The sequence below is a fragment of the Microtus pennsylvanicus genome, chromosome 16, assembly GCF_037038515.1.
Source record: "Microtus pennsylvanicus isolate mMicPen1 chromosome 16, mMicPen1.hap1, whole genome shotgun sequence".
In the NCBI taxonomy this organism is placed as follows: domain Eukaryota; kingdom Metazoa; phylum Chordata; class Mammalia; order Rodentia; family Cricetidae; genus Microtus; species Microtus pennsylvanicus.
The window spans coordinates 28,191,124-28,207,882 of record NC_134594.1 but is presented as its reverse complement, the minus strand read 5'-3'; the positions used below and the strand labels follow the sequence as shown (position 1 = coordinate 28,207,882).

The 16,759-nt window shown below is 35.7% G+C and overlaps 1 protein-coding gene and 1 non-coding gene across 4 annotated transcripts in view; both read left to right on the top strand.

The window, feature by feature from the left end:
• Nbea (neurobeachin) overlaps positions 1–16,759 on the top strand; it is a 492,297-nt gene that overhangs the window by 178,416 nt on the left and 297,122 nt on the right. For 2 of the 3 annotated variants that reach the window (XM_075950839.1, XM_075950840.1), the window contains exons 30-32: positions 1,940–2,378; positions 13,638–13,792; positions 15,849–15,975. In XM_075950839.1, the coding sequence (XP_075806954.1) occupies positions 1,940–2,378; positions 13,638–13,792; positions 15,849–15,975 (721 nt within the window). The remainder of the gene's footprint in view (positions 1–1,939; positions 2,379–13,637; positions 13,793–15,848; positions 15,976–16,759) is intronic. The other variant, XM_075950838.1, reaches the window with a different exon arrangement.
• Positions 11,855–11,984, top strand: LOC142836685 (small nucleolar RNA SNORA69). Its single transcript, XR_012908151.1, has one exon. It is a non-coding gene; the product is annotated as a small nucleolar RNA SNORA69 (small nucleolar RNA).

Below are 16,759 nucleotides of genomic sequence, written 5' to 3'. Positions count from 1 at the left end.
TAGTCTTTAAACAGTACAAGACACATCTCATATATTTTTAATTTTGATTATTCAGTGTTGGAATGAATATTCATTCCCTAATTCTCAGAGTAATTTTTTTTTAATTCTTGAGAAAACTTGACAAATAAGCAAAACTAAACCTACTTAATAAGTATAGGAATGACTATAATATAACGTTACATTATTGGATATGTGTATTTTTGCCTATTTAAATGAATATTGGACAGTGCAGAATTTATATAAAAACATGTTAACTTTTTGTAAATTAATGCATACACTTCATAAGTTTCTTTGCCTCTGAAAGTATAGTGAAATGATTCTGAAATTAATCTGGAAAGTTAGTGAAATCACGTTCATATCATAGATTCTTCTGCATTCACGAGACTGGCAACTGTTTAATCACAAACCCAAGATCTGAATTTATTACTGGGAACCTTTACATGATTGTTCACCCTGATGTTTGGACAAACTTGCAACAGATTTGATCTGTGTGTAGGACAGTATCTCTGAAACAACATCCCTTTATGTTTTCAATAGCTCTTCCCATGAGGCTTCCTGAGCTGCATGCTGACATCAGGACTGCCATTTCTGTTCAGTTTCTTATTGATGCAACCGTTTAAAATATAGAAACAAACATCAACGATTTTGGCAAATTACTATAATGCAAATCACATGAAATCTCTTAATGACTTAGTTTTCATCTCCAAAATGATTTTAAGTTATGCTAGGTGACTGTGACATATGCCTTTAATCCCAGCACTCAAGAGACAGAGGTATGTTGGGTCTCAGAGTTCAAGGCCAGCCTGGTCTACAGAGTTCCAAGTCAGCCTGGGCTAAACAGAGAAATCCTGTCTTTTGCCTCATTCCCTCCAAAAACATTTTACGTTAAAGACTGTTTTACATGCTTGCATGCTTACATACAAATTAAGATCAAGTACATTTTCCAATGCTTTTTAGAATTATTCTGTGAAATACTTCATCATATTAACTTTTATCATTGGAATTGAACCTTTTAAAAGCTTTTTATTCATACCCCCAAACCTTGAGTATGTGTGTGTTTGTCTTTTCTGTGTCTACATCTGCAAGCACGCTCCACTGCACGCCACACTGGAGGTGTAGAAGTCCGAGGACAGGTTGCTAGAGTTGGTTATCTTTGGTTATGCGAGTTTCAGGAATCAGATTTCGGGTGTCAGACTGGTGTCAAGCACCATTATGTACTGAATCACCATACTGACCCAGATTTGTCATTTTAAAGATATTTTTCTTTTCGACCATTTTAATTAGTAACGTGCACAATTCCTGTTGATGAAGATAAATAGATGTTTCTGATCTGTTTTACAAGTGGAAATTAATATTGGTTCACAAAAATTAGGCAAAAGTTTCTAAAATTATTGATAGCAGAGTACATATAGACTAATTTCTTGTGGTAGACTATGGTATATAAAGAATGTATCCCTCTGAAATAATCACTTGACATATTTCACATTTTAAAAATTTCACAATCATGTATGTAATTTATAATAATGTTTTTAGCTAATTTAAATATTTTGAACATTTCTTCATTGAAATGTCAAAAAGGCATTAAAATGACTTTTTTAAGGACAATAATAATTTATAAGGAAATAGCAGGATTCTTTTCTTGTATGTAATTTGAGAGCTAGCAGTGAATGGATAGTGGGAATTTGATGTGACATTTTTGATTGCTTTAAGAAATTAGTTGAGTTATGCTCTTAAAGACATGTGTTTTAGAGTGTCAGACAGGTTTTTTTTTTTAAGAAATGGGATTGTTTTGATATGTGCTAAAGAAAACAACAGGTGTATATGGATATTGTGTATGAGCTCATTTGTGCTGTGCATGTTCAGATAGACCCATGGATCTTTGATTAGCTTCTTACCTGCACATGAAACCTTTTGATTAGACCAATTTCTTTCATTACAGAAACACCTGCTACATTTCCAGACACTGTAAAGGAGAAGGAAACACCAACCCCTGGTGAAGATATTCAGCTTGAAAGTTCAGTTCCTCACACAGATTCCGGAATGGGAGAGGAGCAAGTGGCTAGCATCTTGGATGGGGCAGATCTAGAGACTGCTGCAGGTCCTGATGCAATGAGTGAGCTTTTATCCACTTTGTCATCTGAAGTAAAGAAATCACATGAGAGCTTAACTGAACACCCCAGTGAAATGTTGAAGCCCGCAACATCCATATCTAGCATTAGTCAAACCAAAGGCATTAACGTCAAGGAAATACTAAAAAGTCTTGTGGCTGCCCCAGTTGAGATTGCTGAATGTGGCCCTGAGCCTATTCCATACCCAGATCCAGCACTGAAGAGAGAAGCGCAAGCCATTCTTCCTATGCAGTTTCATTCCTTTGACAGGTATGTACCGAGCTTATTATCCATGATGCTCTATCCATAGAAGAAATATTAAAATCTATTAATTTGGGAAACAATAGGAGGGTCTCGAGAACTTGTTTCTTACTATTGCCAATTCATATTACAAACATATCGTCAAACTATAAGTGCAGAGGATTGATCCTGGGATGAGGCATGATGTGGCAATTAGCACATTGCACTAGAAATGGTGAACTTAGCATCGGGTTTACTCTGCCACTGAAGAATTGCCGCAAGTTGGGGAAATTTGTTTTTCTCGTTTGATTTTCCTGACTTTCAAATTCTATTATACCATAAAATATTGTAATAATTAGTGAAGATGAAATAACTCACTTTAAGTAGGCACATTTAATTTTAAACTTTAAGCTGATCTTTATTGAAAACTACAAAAGGCTTGTGATTGTTTTTCTATAATAATTCTGCCATCATTATAAAAGGTTTATTTTGCCAGATATTTGGAAATAAATATTCTTGAAGGCCTTTTCTGACTTTAAACTACTTAGAACCTGGCCCATATATCTACATTTAAATATAAAATCATTCAAGGAATTTAGAAGTAACTGATTCCTTTTTTAATGCCACTATATATACAATTAAATAATTCAAAGAATCAAAATAAAATGTAGATATGAAGAATTCTTGTATTTAATATATCTTACAATTGAAATCAAGTTCAGCATCAGAAAAATACTGCAAGTGTTCACTGATTATCATCAAGAGTGTCTGCGTGCTGGTTTTTACTTTATACTATGTCCTTCCAGTTATGTTTATGTGTTGATATTTAAACCAAAGATGTTGGCTTACTGTATGGATTAAATGTTTGTTGGTGATATTAAAAACATATCTTCATACCAAAAATTGTGTATGAGAGAGATGATTGATCAGCAAGTGCTTTTGGCTTTAGTGATAAAGATTTAGTTTAGGAATCAATGTTTCTGAAACTAAAACATCAAGATTCAATATATAGGCAAAATAATATAGGTAATATTAATTTATTACTGAGTTTTAGATAATGTAGTTTTCACCAATAACCATCATAAAAAGATGTGTCATGTTAAAATTTCCTAAGAAGTGGCAAATTGTAAGATTATGAAATGTAGAAAATGTTTTTCTGACAAGTCTTTATCAAATAGTTGTTAAGTCTGTGTTCTCATGTTTATTCATGCAGTGATTGCTCCTTCTGGTCTTTCACACTACATCTCTATTTCACATATCCAATTTATGTTTACAGGATATGAGTGCATTTGTGCCTATGAGTGTGTGTTAATGTATGCCTTCTATATGCACATGAGACACATCAGTGTCTATATACTAAATAACAAATTAATAAGGTAATTGATTTTGTCCAATTTAATATTATATCTTTAAATTTTATCAAAATAGAAATTAATAAATCTAGGTAATTACTGAGATTTTTCAGAAGAGGCTTCAGTATAATTAAATAAATTTGTTAATTTGTATTTTTGTTCATTTTTTCATTAAAAATTGCAACTGGCATCTGAATGGTCACTGTTCTTAGCTGTACATAATTTGAACTTTTCAAATACTGTTTTGAAACAATAGTACCTTTCCTTTGTTCCTGGTAACATTTATGTAAAATGTAGTAGGAGTGGACTCATTATTCTTACTTGTCTAAGTAGAATGAAATAGAGGAGCACAAAGCTTGTTTTTTATGTTTTTCTTCTTTTGGGAAAGAGTCTCCAGTGTAGTTAATATATGCAGTAGCTCAAGTACTAGCAAATGTAAATGATGAGGTGATATTGATGAAAGGAGGGGATTGAGGTCTCAGGGGGCACTGATGACGGATTGAACAGAAGCGGCCTTGCACTGCACGTAACTCAAGTCTGTCGTCTTCACTGCTCAAAGCCATAATGGGAGGTGGCAGTCTGAAATGAGTTGCCACGGCGAGGAGTATTATTTTTGAAATGCTTTCACACAAATCACTAGGCCCTGCATACAACTTAGTTTCATGCTTTAATGTCATCAGCAGGCACAAATTGGTGTGTCTAATTGTTTGCCACCTGCCAGCAAAATGAGCTGCCAGCCAGCCAGACGGGTTTGATTGTCTGTCAGCCATTCAATAGATCGAGAGTGACAACATCAAAATTTTAACTTCAAACTCTGAACCTTTGATCAGCTTTTCAGAGACATCACCCCCACAAGAACTCCTAGACTGCTGCTGCACTTTCAATTTTATTTCCAGCATATTGCTGATTTACCTTATCTATCTTAAGGTAGCTGTAATTACATTATGAGGTATATAAACATATTACTGAAACACTGAAGTCTGAAATCCAAGTTATGGCATGTCTTTTAACAACAGATTGAATTCCTTGAGAAGTGGGATCTAAGATGACAACCTTTAGAATGAAAGTCCAGAAAACTCCAGTGTCAAACAGAATTACCACAAGGCTTATTCTTTACATAAAGTATTTGCTCTTACTTTTAGTTGAAATAGCTATAAATTCAGTTGCTGAACTCAAACTAGCACTATGTAATTAACTGGAAAGCAATCATCTGAACTCAAACTAGCACTATGAAATTATACTTGAGATCATCTGTGATGTTTCTTTTGCTACCCAGTTGCTTATTGGTCTGCTATAGTCGTTGCAGTCATGTACTTTTTATGCTTACTCTAGACTATAAAATGACTTGCTAAAATAAAACTAGAGAGACTAGTGTTCTGGTCACTCATCTTCCACTTAGGATGGAGAACTGAAGAATTTTGGTACTTTAAAATTCATGAAAATGTTGAAGGAGGCCACTTGTTTGTCCCAGCTACCCAGAACCAAAACAATCACACAGAAACTATATTAATTAAATCACTGCTTGGCCCATTAGCTCTAGCTTCTTATTGGCTAACTCTTACATATTAATATAACCCATTTCATTAATCTGTGTATTGCCACAATGCTGTGGCTTACCAGCTAAGGTTCTGTCCATTTCCCGTAGGGCTACATGGCTTCTCCCTGACTATTCCTTCTTCCTCCCAGCTTTCACTTTAGTTTTTCCTGCCTGTCTAAGTCCTGTCCTGCTATAGGTCCAAAGCAGTTTTTTGATTCACTAATGGTAACACGCCATTCAGATGGGAATCCCACATCACCTCCCCTTTTCTGTTTAAATAAAAAGGAAGGTTTTAACTTTAGAATAGTAAAATTACATATAACAAAAAATACAGTTATCAAGCAAGAATTACAGTTACAATATATCTATTTTATTTTTTATCACGACTAAGGAAAACTATATCTACTCTTCAACTCCTTTAAAGACTCCAGAAGGATACAATATTACCTACGTTAACAAGCAGTGCATTATAAGCAACTTCCAAAACTCTAGAATTGACAGAGACTTCTTGTTGCCTGGACAGTCACCCAGAGTTTTTCTGTATCATTGGGGCATATATCTTCAGCCTCCAGGCCCATAGTATCTGGCAGATTTTTCCTTGTAACTGGAAATTCAAAGACAGTTCCACCTATATTGGCAGTTTGTCAGTCACTTTCTTCTGTATCCTGCAGAAGTTCTTGCAGACTCTTTCATGAAGCAGGAACCCTAAAGGATTGTCTTACCTTTAGGCAAGTTCAACAGTCATTTCTGTGTGGGTCCTGCATGTCCAGTTCATCAAGCAGTCTAAATGGTTAGCAAACTTCATACGAAGCTTCTCCAGTGCCCATCTTTCTCTTGAAGTTATTGGTGCTGCCAGGAGCAGATGTATCTCACTGTCCTAAAAAGTTTTAAGTTATTAAAACATTTTAAATGACATATTCGGAAGATCTCTGAAAGATTTGAAGAATACCTAACCATCTGAAAGACATCTCTGTACATTTAGAAAAATCTAACTAACATGACTACAAGTTTTACTATTATAGATGATTATCTATTAACCTATATTTCTTAATTATACATTACATTTTTAAGTGAACTACACAATCACAATATCTTAATCAAGAGCAGAAATACACATATAACAAGATTGACCTTAAATTTGAATCAATAAACCAAGATCCATACCAATGCAAATCTGTATAGCATATCACCCTTTAAAATATAAAGAAACATTTATAAACATTATTTAGGAATTTGGGCATAGTACTCTCCGAATTGCTTTCTGCTGTTTAATGGGTGAGGTAATTTTTTGAGGGTTGTTTAAGGCGACCTATCAGTGGGTCTTGGTCCATCAAATCATATTAACCTGGAAGAATTCACAGGTTCTCAATCCTCTGTGGAAACAAAAGAAAAACCTCTTTTCCAAAGCAGCATATCCTTAGACTCAAATTTTGAATTCAAGATACCCTTGAAATACATATGTTCATTACTTAGCTCCTTCAGTCAAAAAAAATCAAAGAAAACACAATAATATACAGGATCCAGACTCCCTTTGCACATTCCATCTTTATGTGGCTTATTTTCCTTTACATCTTTTAATCTATGACTGTCTGTACTCTGTCTCCTTAAAGACTTTATTTTATTTTTTTAACTATTTACTTATAATTTTAGTAACTCTTTATACTCTTTTTCTCCTCTCTCTTAAGTCTACGTACATTTTTTAAACACACTGAGCTTTGAGGTCTTTTTCATCTGAATTTACCTTTATTGTGTATCTGTAATTATTTTCTGTCCAGGAGCGCTTCTTAAAATGCTAAGTGCTTTTTAAGAATATAAGCTGCTCCATTGCTAGGGTATATATGGTACTTCCTGCTTGCTCCACACAGGCTGACATGGTGGAAGTCCATTCACAACCTCTGCAAATCCTGCATATTGCCCCAGTTCTAAGTATGCAGCAGGTTTGTGTTGAGCCACATGCTGCTTACAAATCCCATTTAAATATTCGGTCTTTTGAATGAGCCAGAGGTGTTGCTGGCAGCATGGCCCAGAAAGCTGGCATTTCAAAACGCTCAGCTTTTTTCCTGCTACTTTTGAATCAGGAAAACTTCTCTTAAAGGAACTGTGGCATGCAACCAGGAAACATCAAGAAGCTGTGTTAAACTCTGTATTTTTGTGTCTAGAATTTCTATTCAAGTTCTTTCAGGTTTTAAGTGGATTTAGTCAACCACGTTAGTGCCAAATAGCAACATCAAATTCTACAAATGCTTAGGTCTGATTAAACAAAATAATTTAGAATTTGGTATTTTTTTCAAATTTTATATGGTATTCTTTATATATGTGTTTTTATCTACATGTACAATAACTGGTTTCATTTATTTCCTCATGGTGTGTGAAGATTATAAGATGTGTCTTGGATTACCCTGGGTTACCAAATGGTATATGTATGCATATAAAAATATTTGGAATCCCCCAAACCACACTGCAGTATAGCACAGTGTGTAGAGATTGCACCAGACTTTTATCATTGGGTGCAAACATCTCTGATGGTTTTCTTTTTAAAAGTAAAGCGTTAGTGTTGTCATTTAGAAAGCAACAGTGTAAGTGGCAGGATTCAACACCAACACTGCCTCTCTTGGAAGATTCACTGGGAAACCATGGTTTGTTGATAGTTCTAGTCAAGCTGTAATGTTCCTGCTACTTGAATCTGCCCATGGGAAATACTTCAGCAGTGAAGAGTAGGCCACTAACACATGCTCCTCCTGTGTCTGCTGTTTGTGGGCCCATTTTTATGCAGAATAGTGCGGTAATCATATTGCTAAGAGTTTGCAATTGCAATGGCTATGTCACAACCCTTCTTGTCTTCAGCTTCCATGTTTTTATGCCCCCTCTTCCACAGTTTTGCCTGAGCCCTGTAGAGGATGGTATATATGTCTTGTTTAGGTCTTAGCACTAATCTGTTATTTATTCTCAGCACCCTATCCATCCATGAATTTACTGTCAGTCACTGGAAAGAGACTTCTCTGATTAAAGCTGAGAGGGTTATTTGTCTGCATACAAACTAAATATTTAAAAGCCACTTTGAGATTGTTTTAACTTAGCCAAAAACAAGAGAATTCTATTTTCCTCCAGGGCCTATTACTTTCTGTGGGGTTTTGACTAGGTTTTACAGTACCGGTTATGGATCCCCTTAGAGAGGGAATCACATTTAATCAGAGGGAAGTTGTTTACCTTATAACCTTAGTGCCGCTCTTGCACTAGTGAGCACATCTTGTCTGGCTGGTTTCATCTTCATGGTTTGGAGTGTTCACAGGTAAATAGGTAAGGCCATTGATACCTTTTCTTGCTGCAGTTTGGATTGCACCTACCAATCCTGGTGAAGGTAACCAGTGAAGAGGAAGATTCCAACTCAGTTGCAGCTTTTTAATCTATCATTTAGTCAGTGTATGTGACATACTCTGTCTCATTTAGTTCTTATGAATAGTCAAGAAGAATGGACAGAGCATGTATTAGTTTAGAAATGCTTTGAAGCTTTTGTACACAAATGAAGGGCAAATATTAGCATGTGGTTTTACTTTGTTTTGTTTTACTTGCGGGGGGGGGAGCTTCAGTTACTTCACTCATTTTCGAGTTCTATCCATTTACCTGTGAATTTCATTTCTTTTTAACCTGAATAAAACCTTATAAATTTAACCTTGTATTTATGAACCATATTTTCATTATCCATCAGTTTGTGGACATATAGCCTGATTCCATTCCTTAGCTTTTGTAAAGAGTGAAAGCACTGATGAGTAAATATCTCTATAGGAGAACATTGAGTCTTGGGCATATAATCCCAGGAATGGGATAGCTGGAACATGACAGTTCTGTCTTATCGAGGCATCTTCACACTGATTTCCATAGTCAGTATAACACTCTGCGGTCCTACTGACAAGGAATAAGGGTTTCTTTACCTTCACACGCTCACCAGCATTTGTTGACATTTGATTTCTTCATAATAGGCATTCTGACTAGGGTGAGATAACTCTCAAGGTAGGTTTTTTTCTGCATTCCAGTGATGGCTAGAGATTTGAACACCTTTTAAAGCTCTTTTTTCATCATTTGTAATTCATTTGAGAATTCCTTGATTTTATCTGTAGACCATTTTTTGATTGGTTGGTTTTCCTAAAAGTTTTTCTTTGTGAATTCTATTAATAATTCTCTGACTGATGTATAACTGGCAAATTTTTTCCCTTTTCATTCAAAATAACAAATGACTCCAGTAGAGTCTTTTAATTTCCTCCTGAAACTTCCCAAACCAGGTCTCCATCATTTGCATTGCTCTCAATATTCTTATCTTCCATATTTACAGAATACTGAGCTCTCAACACTCAGCAACTTTTCTAGCCAAAGTGCCTATGTCTTTCCACAGTCTTCCCCAAAACAACACCATTAGGTCTGTCACATTAATGTCCTACAATCCCTGTACCAGCTGCTGTCTTTGTTCTGTTCTGTTGCTGTGAAGATACATCATGATAACAGCAACTTCCACCTGCCAATAGCATTGTCAGGCCTGTAACAATACCCCACTCCTGGTATGTAGTCGGGGGCTGTTCATTTGTTCCTGGCCGCTCAGATCCAAAGTAATCACATGGAAACTGTATCATTTGAAATACTTCTTGGCCAATAGCTTAAGTATATTGCTAGCTAGCTCTTATACTTAAATGAACCCATTTTCATTATTTCATATTTTACCACGAGGGTCGTGGTTTACTTGTTAAGTTCCAGATCACGTCTGTTTCCTCCAATGGGTACATGACATCTCACCTACTATGCCTTCTTTCTCCCAGTATTTTGTTTAGGTTTCCTACCTAAATATACTCTGCCTGATCACAGGGCAAAGCAGATTCTTTACTCATTAACCAATAAAAGCAACCAAATATATATATTTGTTTAGCTTAGCAGCATGTACAATGAAATGTTTTTCTGTACTTAGCTCATTCACAGTCAAAATATTCAAAGAAGATACAATAATATGCATAATCTAGACTGTGTATTTTCCATCTTTATGTGGCTTAGTTTTCTTTATTCGTTTAATCTATTTAATCTATGACTTTCTGTACTGTTTCTCTTTAAAGGCTTTACCTTTTTAAAAAAATCATTTACTTCTTTTTATATCTATTTCTTCTCCTTCCCAAGCCAATGTACATTTATCAAACACTGTAACCCACTTAGAGGTCTTTTTCATCTGGATTTGTCTTTATTGCATGCGTATCTGTATTATTTTTTGATCAGAAACAGCTTTTGAAAAAAATGCTAAGTGGGCATGGCTAGGACCAACTCTGCGGTCCTGCCTGTTGGTTCCGCTCAGTCCAACATGACAGAGGTATGTTCATGGCCTCTGAGAGCCATGCACATCGCCCCGTTTTCAGGCACACAACAGATCTGTGTTGCCATTAAGCAAGTTGTATCACTCTGCTCAAAAACCCTATTCAAATGCTCCATACCAGGACTTCCAGAAAGAATCATGGCCATTTGTGCTGGCAAATCAGGAATCTGCCATTTTTAAAGAAGAGGCGAAGTTTTACTGTACCTCTCTCAAAGAAGTTGTGGCACCCCTGCTTATTGTGAGCCCATTCCAAAAAAAATATTTGTGGCTCCATGAAGCTGTGCTAAACTCTGTTTATTTTGTGTCTAGAATTCCTTCCAAAACTCTCTCATGTTTTATGTGAATAATCTCAGCCCATGTTGGTGCGCCAATCTATTGGCAAAGGTTGCTCATTCATCCCTGCTGCCTAGACCCAAAGTAACCACTCAGAAACTATATTATTTAAAACACTGCTTGGCCAATAGCTTAAGCGTATTGTTAGCTAGCTCTTGTGTCTTAAATTAGCCCATTTCCATTACTTTATATTTTACCATGAGGTTTGTGATTGACTGATAAAGTTCTGGGGCACATCTGTCTCCTCTGGTGGCTACATGGCCTGTCACTGACTCCGCCTTCTTTCTCCCGTCATTCAGTTAGGTTTTCTGCCTTGTACTACTCTGCCCTATTACAGGCCAAAGCAGCTTCCTTATTCATTAACCAATAAAAGCACCACATATACAGAAGGACTTCCCACATCACTCGTACCAACTTGTCTTAGAATTTCTGTTGCTGCAATTAAAGACCATAACCAAAAAAGAAGGAGGAAAGGGCTTATTAAGCTTGTGTTTCCACACTACAGTTTATCATCAAAGCTAATCAAGACAGAAACTCAAAACAAAGCAGGAACCTAGAGGCAGGAGCTGATGCAGAGGCCATGGAGGGGTGCTGCATACTAGTCAGCTTGCTTTCTTATAGAGCCCAGGACCACTTGCCCAAAGGTGGCCCCACTCACATCCATCACTAATTAAGAAAATGTCCCTAGGCCTGCAGTCATACATGTAGGAAGAACACTGTATATGTAATAAATCTTTTTACAAAAGATTATATCATCTTTAGTCTCAAGTTATAAGAGCTCATTAAGAAAAATAATCACAAGTTTAAATTTTCAACACTGAAATAGTTACTGAAGAACATAACAAAAGAAGGGTTTTTATTAAGGAAAAGTAAGAAGTTTGGGCTTGAGAATGTGATCTGCATATAGTTTTACTGAGTGGACTTTATTCATTGAAAGTTCAAAGCAGATTACAAGTACAGATCTTCATTTTGTGGAAGTATTGCCACTACCCTACTGAAAGGAAAGTCATGTTGATGGCTTCTGATTTTACCTTTATGGGTGTAAAAATGACAGCTTGACAAAGGCAGTTCAGAAAAATAAGTACATAATAATAAATGAGCATATTAATAATAAAATATAAAGCCATTAAATGACAGTGTACATTGAAGATTTTCATGCTCTCAGTCACTATTTTTCATCATTTGCATTTGAGCGTAAATTATTTTATGGATCTTTTTCTGTAAAATCAATCATAGTTGAGTAGTGCTTGGGAGATATTTATGAAAGTTTGGAAAACTTTAAAAAATTTTAAAAAGTTTGAAGTGCTAGAAATTTTGAGATATAAGCCTTTATAATAAGAAAATACAGATACAGATTATATTTTAGAAATTCATATTTTAACATGAAACAATATCCACAAGTGTTTATCATTTCAGTTAGAGACAGTTGAGGGAATGGGATAGTTGAGATGGAGGAAGGAGAGATATGAGAGCAAGGAAAGAGATATCTTGATTGAGGAGTTAGCAAGAAACCTGGCCCTAGAAAAATTCCCAGGAATCCCCTAGGATGACCCCAGCTGAGACCTTAAGCAATAGTGGAGAGGGTGCCTGAAATGGTCTTGCCCTGCAGTCACACTGATGATTATCTTAAATATCACCATAGAACCTTCATCCATCAACAGATTGAATCAGAGGCAGAGACCCACATTGGAGCACTGGACTGAGCTCCCAAGGTTCCAGTTGAAGAGTGGAAGGAGTGAGAATATGAGCAAGGAGGTCAAGACCATGAGACAGTTTGTCTGAGCTAATGGGAGCTCACCAACTCCAACTGGACTGGGAGTGAACGAACATGGGATCAAACTAGTCCCTCTGAATGTGATTGACAGTTGGGGCAGACTGAGGGGCCACTCACAGTGGCACTGGGATTTGTCTCTACTGCATGTAATGGCTTTTGGGGATCCTATTTTCTTTGGGTGTATACCTTGCTCAACCTAGATGTAGTAGGGAGGGCCTTGAACTTGCCACAGGGCGGGGTGTATTGTCCTCTCTTAGGATTGGAGAGGGGAAGGGTGGGAGGGTGTGGGGAGGGAGTGGAAGGAGGGGATGGAGTGGGAATTTGGATTGATTGTTTTTCAAGTAATAAAATAATAAAAAAGAAAAAAGACATTGTGATATTCAGAAAAAAAATTAAATGAAATTCATTTAAAAATGTTGAATAAATATGAGAACATAATGAATGTCTATGTTACAAAAGTTATGGCATGAAAGTTAAGTTGCACTTTAACTATATATGTGTGCCATAATCTGAATTTTCTTGTGTTATAGAAAGTGATTTTAATAAGAAATCTAAAATACAAGTTCTTTATTCCCTTGTGGTGTTTTGCTATCCCACATTTCATTTTTCAGCATCATATTTTCAAGTTTGACTATCAAATATTACTTTGGTTGTTTTTATATATAATTTTATGAAAACTTTTAGAGAGTGGTGTGCTTGTGTATGCATGCCACCTGGAATTCTGAGGACTTTGGGGAATAAGCTTCCCAGTGTTTGCTTAAGTCTTGTATTCCTTTCACCACTAATATTGGGTTTGCAGGCTTACAGTGTGGAGGGTCAGGAAAGGAGAGGAAAGGAAGAGGGGGAGGGAGCTCAGCTGAACTCCATTGTTGGCTTTGGGTATCTGCTCTGCATCCTATGAAGAGGCTTTACCTCATGCTTTGGGTTTGTTTTCTGTTTTTCTCTGCAGGAGTGTGGTGGTGCCTGTAAAGAAGCCACCTCCAGGGAGTCTAGCTGTCACTACTGTGGGAGCCACTGCTGCAGGAAGTGGGCTGCCAACAGGCAGTACCTCAAGTATATTTGCTGCCCCTGGAGCTACACCAAAAAGTATGATTAACACGACAGGTATCGTCCTTATAGACTTTTGTGAAGCTTCATCCTTTTTTCTCCGTTTGCCGTATCTTCATTTTCCCATTTGATTTTAACAACTAAAATGCCCAGAACATACTTAGGGTTAGCTTAGTCTTGAGTGTGCTGCACTCTGTGCGACAACTTCTCAGAACTTGCTGCTGGCTCTAGGACACAGACACAGTGGTCGTTTCAGGAGACAGTACTGATCTTTTGTTCTGAGTTGTCTCAAAACATCATAGTCCACATTCAGGGTATAATCAGATTATTGGAATACATTTGGGGAGCAAAAGCCATTTTAGATACTGGAGAGTGACAGGGGAAAACAAACTTATATAGCATGTGAAGGTGCTCACACATATTAGTGCTAGGAAATGGGTTTTTTGGATTGAACCCTTCAAGGAAAAGTAGAGTTCCCTGAGAACCTTGATGATTTGCAAGAGCCTCAGCTTTGTAAACAGAGCGTGTGAACAAGGACCACTGCCTCACACTGAATAATTGTGTTCTTAGGCTATGCCTGTGTCCATTCATTGTCCAGCTATTTCCTATGGTTCTAGAAATCAAAAGTGCCAATTTAAAAATATGACTAAAATCAATCTCTCTCCTCTGTCTCTGTTTTTCTTCTCTCTGTTTCTCTCCTCTCTCTGTCTCTGTCTCTGTCTCTCTCTGTCTTTCAAATTTCCAGAAATGTTCCTATTGATTATTAGATAAATAAATCCTTACCCAAATCTTTGTGATTCCATTTTAGGTATTTATACAACGCAAGATGATCCCTGACTTTCCTTCCCTGACTATAGTAGTCTTCTGTTCTCCAAACTGTATAGCCTTGAACTTTTCCATTTATTATCATTACTTAGATTCTTCCCATTTCTATTGATTTTGTAGCTCCTTTTTGTGCTTTCTGTATCTATCTTGTTTATCATGTCACCTGAGACTGACATATCATGAGCCACACATTTATGGGGTTTAGTAAGTAGAACACTCTTTTAGACATATATACTTGTCTTGATCATTGAGCAGCATTAATAGCACTTTAAATTTTGTAAGTTTATTTTTTCAGTTTTAAAAATTTAACAGTGTGATAGAATCTGTCCTTAGTGATGTCTAGTAAATAAAGTACTTTTTTCTTACGACTGCAGTGAAACGAAAAGCTTAAATCACCTTTTTGTCTTTGAATAAGCCAAGTTATGCTTTCTTGTAATTTTTGTTTTAAAAATTACTGATTGATATATAACAGTATAAGGTTTTGATAGTATAAATATATATTACAGTAAAAATTAAAACTAAGCAATAACCTTCTTCCTTAATACTTGATCATATATAGAGAGCTATAAATATGAGCTAACATTTATGCTGAGCAAAGTATACAGTTGAGATATTAGCCCATGGCACTATACAGTCATTATAGTGGAAATTCAGTGAGCAATTCATTTTGTTGGAGTTAGAATAAGATATAAAATATCTAGAAACACTAGATGTCCCTCAACTCCTTTAATGTACTCACATGACATATTACAAAAAAGTCTCTAAAATGGCATCTTTGTATCATTACGGAGAACCAATTATTTTAAAATCAGGTACTGTTTTACTCATGATAGGGCTTCTAAAGCAATCATTTTATCAAAGTCAGAATTTAATGCTGCAAAATGATAAAATTATGCTCTCAGTGCTTTAAAAATTATGCCTTAGATCATTAGGTTTAAGAATATTGCAACATAACAATAAAAAGGGGATAAAATTTTACATTTAAATTTGCATTGTTTTATCAAAGTCATTTAATCTAGACTTTTTCATGTTGATGTTTTTTATTTATATCCATTTGTAACATGTAATTTTCTTAGATTAACATAAGTTAACTGGATTTTAATGTATTATCTATTATTTAAAATCATGGAATTTATTAGTATAATAATGACCAAATAATTTTTAATTGTTGAATTCTTGTTAGCTATTCTAATGAGTTATTGTTTGAAAATCAAATAGAAATAAAATAATGAATTTATTTTGTTATATGAATTTATATTTAAAACTAAAATTATTATTTTGGGAACAGGTGCTGTGGATTCAGGGTCCTCCTCCTCTTCCTCCTCTTCTAGTTTTGTGAATGGTGCTACCAGCAAAAATCTTCCAGCTGTACAGACTGTAGCCCCAATGCCGGAGGATTCAGCTGAAAATATGAGGTATGCATAGATTTGCTTTGTTTACCAGTTTAATTCTCCCTTTTTAAGACACAGTGAAATACTCAGTGGTGGGAACCCTAAAGTAAACATCCTTGGGAATGTCAGTTAGCTACATACTCTTAAGATATTTGTAACTGCCTAACCATGGGGCTTGGAGAAATTGCTAAAAGTCAGCATTTTATTTTCAAATGCAGATTGAGGTGACTTGATTAAAACTGCTTACAGAACTTTTAATTATTTGTAGTGTAGCACATACTGTCATTCCTAATAATAGTTCAAATGTGGAAAGATACTATATTAGAAATTGATCATCTCTGAGTGATAACAGTTTAAACCATTAACTTTGAAAAATAAGTCTGAAAAGAAAAAAATAATAAAACAGCTTGGCAGTGCATTTAATCGCAGCACTTGGGAGGCAGAGATAGTCGGATCTCACTAAGTTTGAGGTAGCCTGGTCTACAAAGGAAGTACCAGGACAGCCAGGATTATTACACAGAAAAGCCCTGTCGAAAAATCAAAAGAAGAAAATAAGTCTGTGTAATTTTATGTGATATGTATCATTGAACCTCAAATAGCCAGTGCTTTTAGTTCATTGTGGTGATTAATGACTCAGAATGTAGTGCCCCACATTATGAAGTTTACAAACATTTATAGTTTTCCAGTTTTTATCTATTTCAAATAATGCTGCCATGTAAATGACAGTATGGGTATTTATTATTCTCTGAGTGTTTGCTGTGCTACTGTGTATATCTTTTAGGCAAATAAAAAATTTAGAGTGGAATTG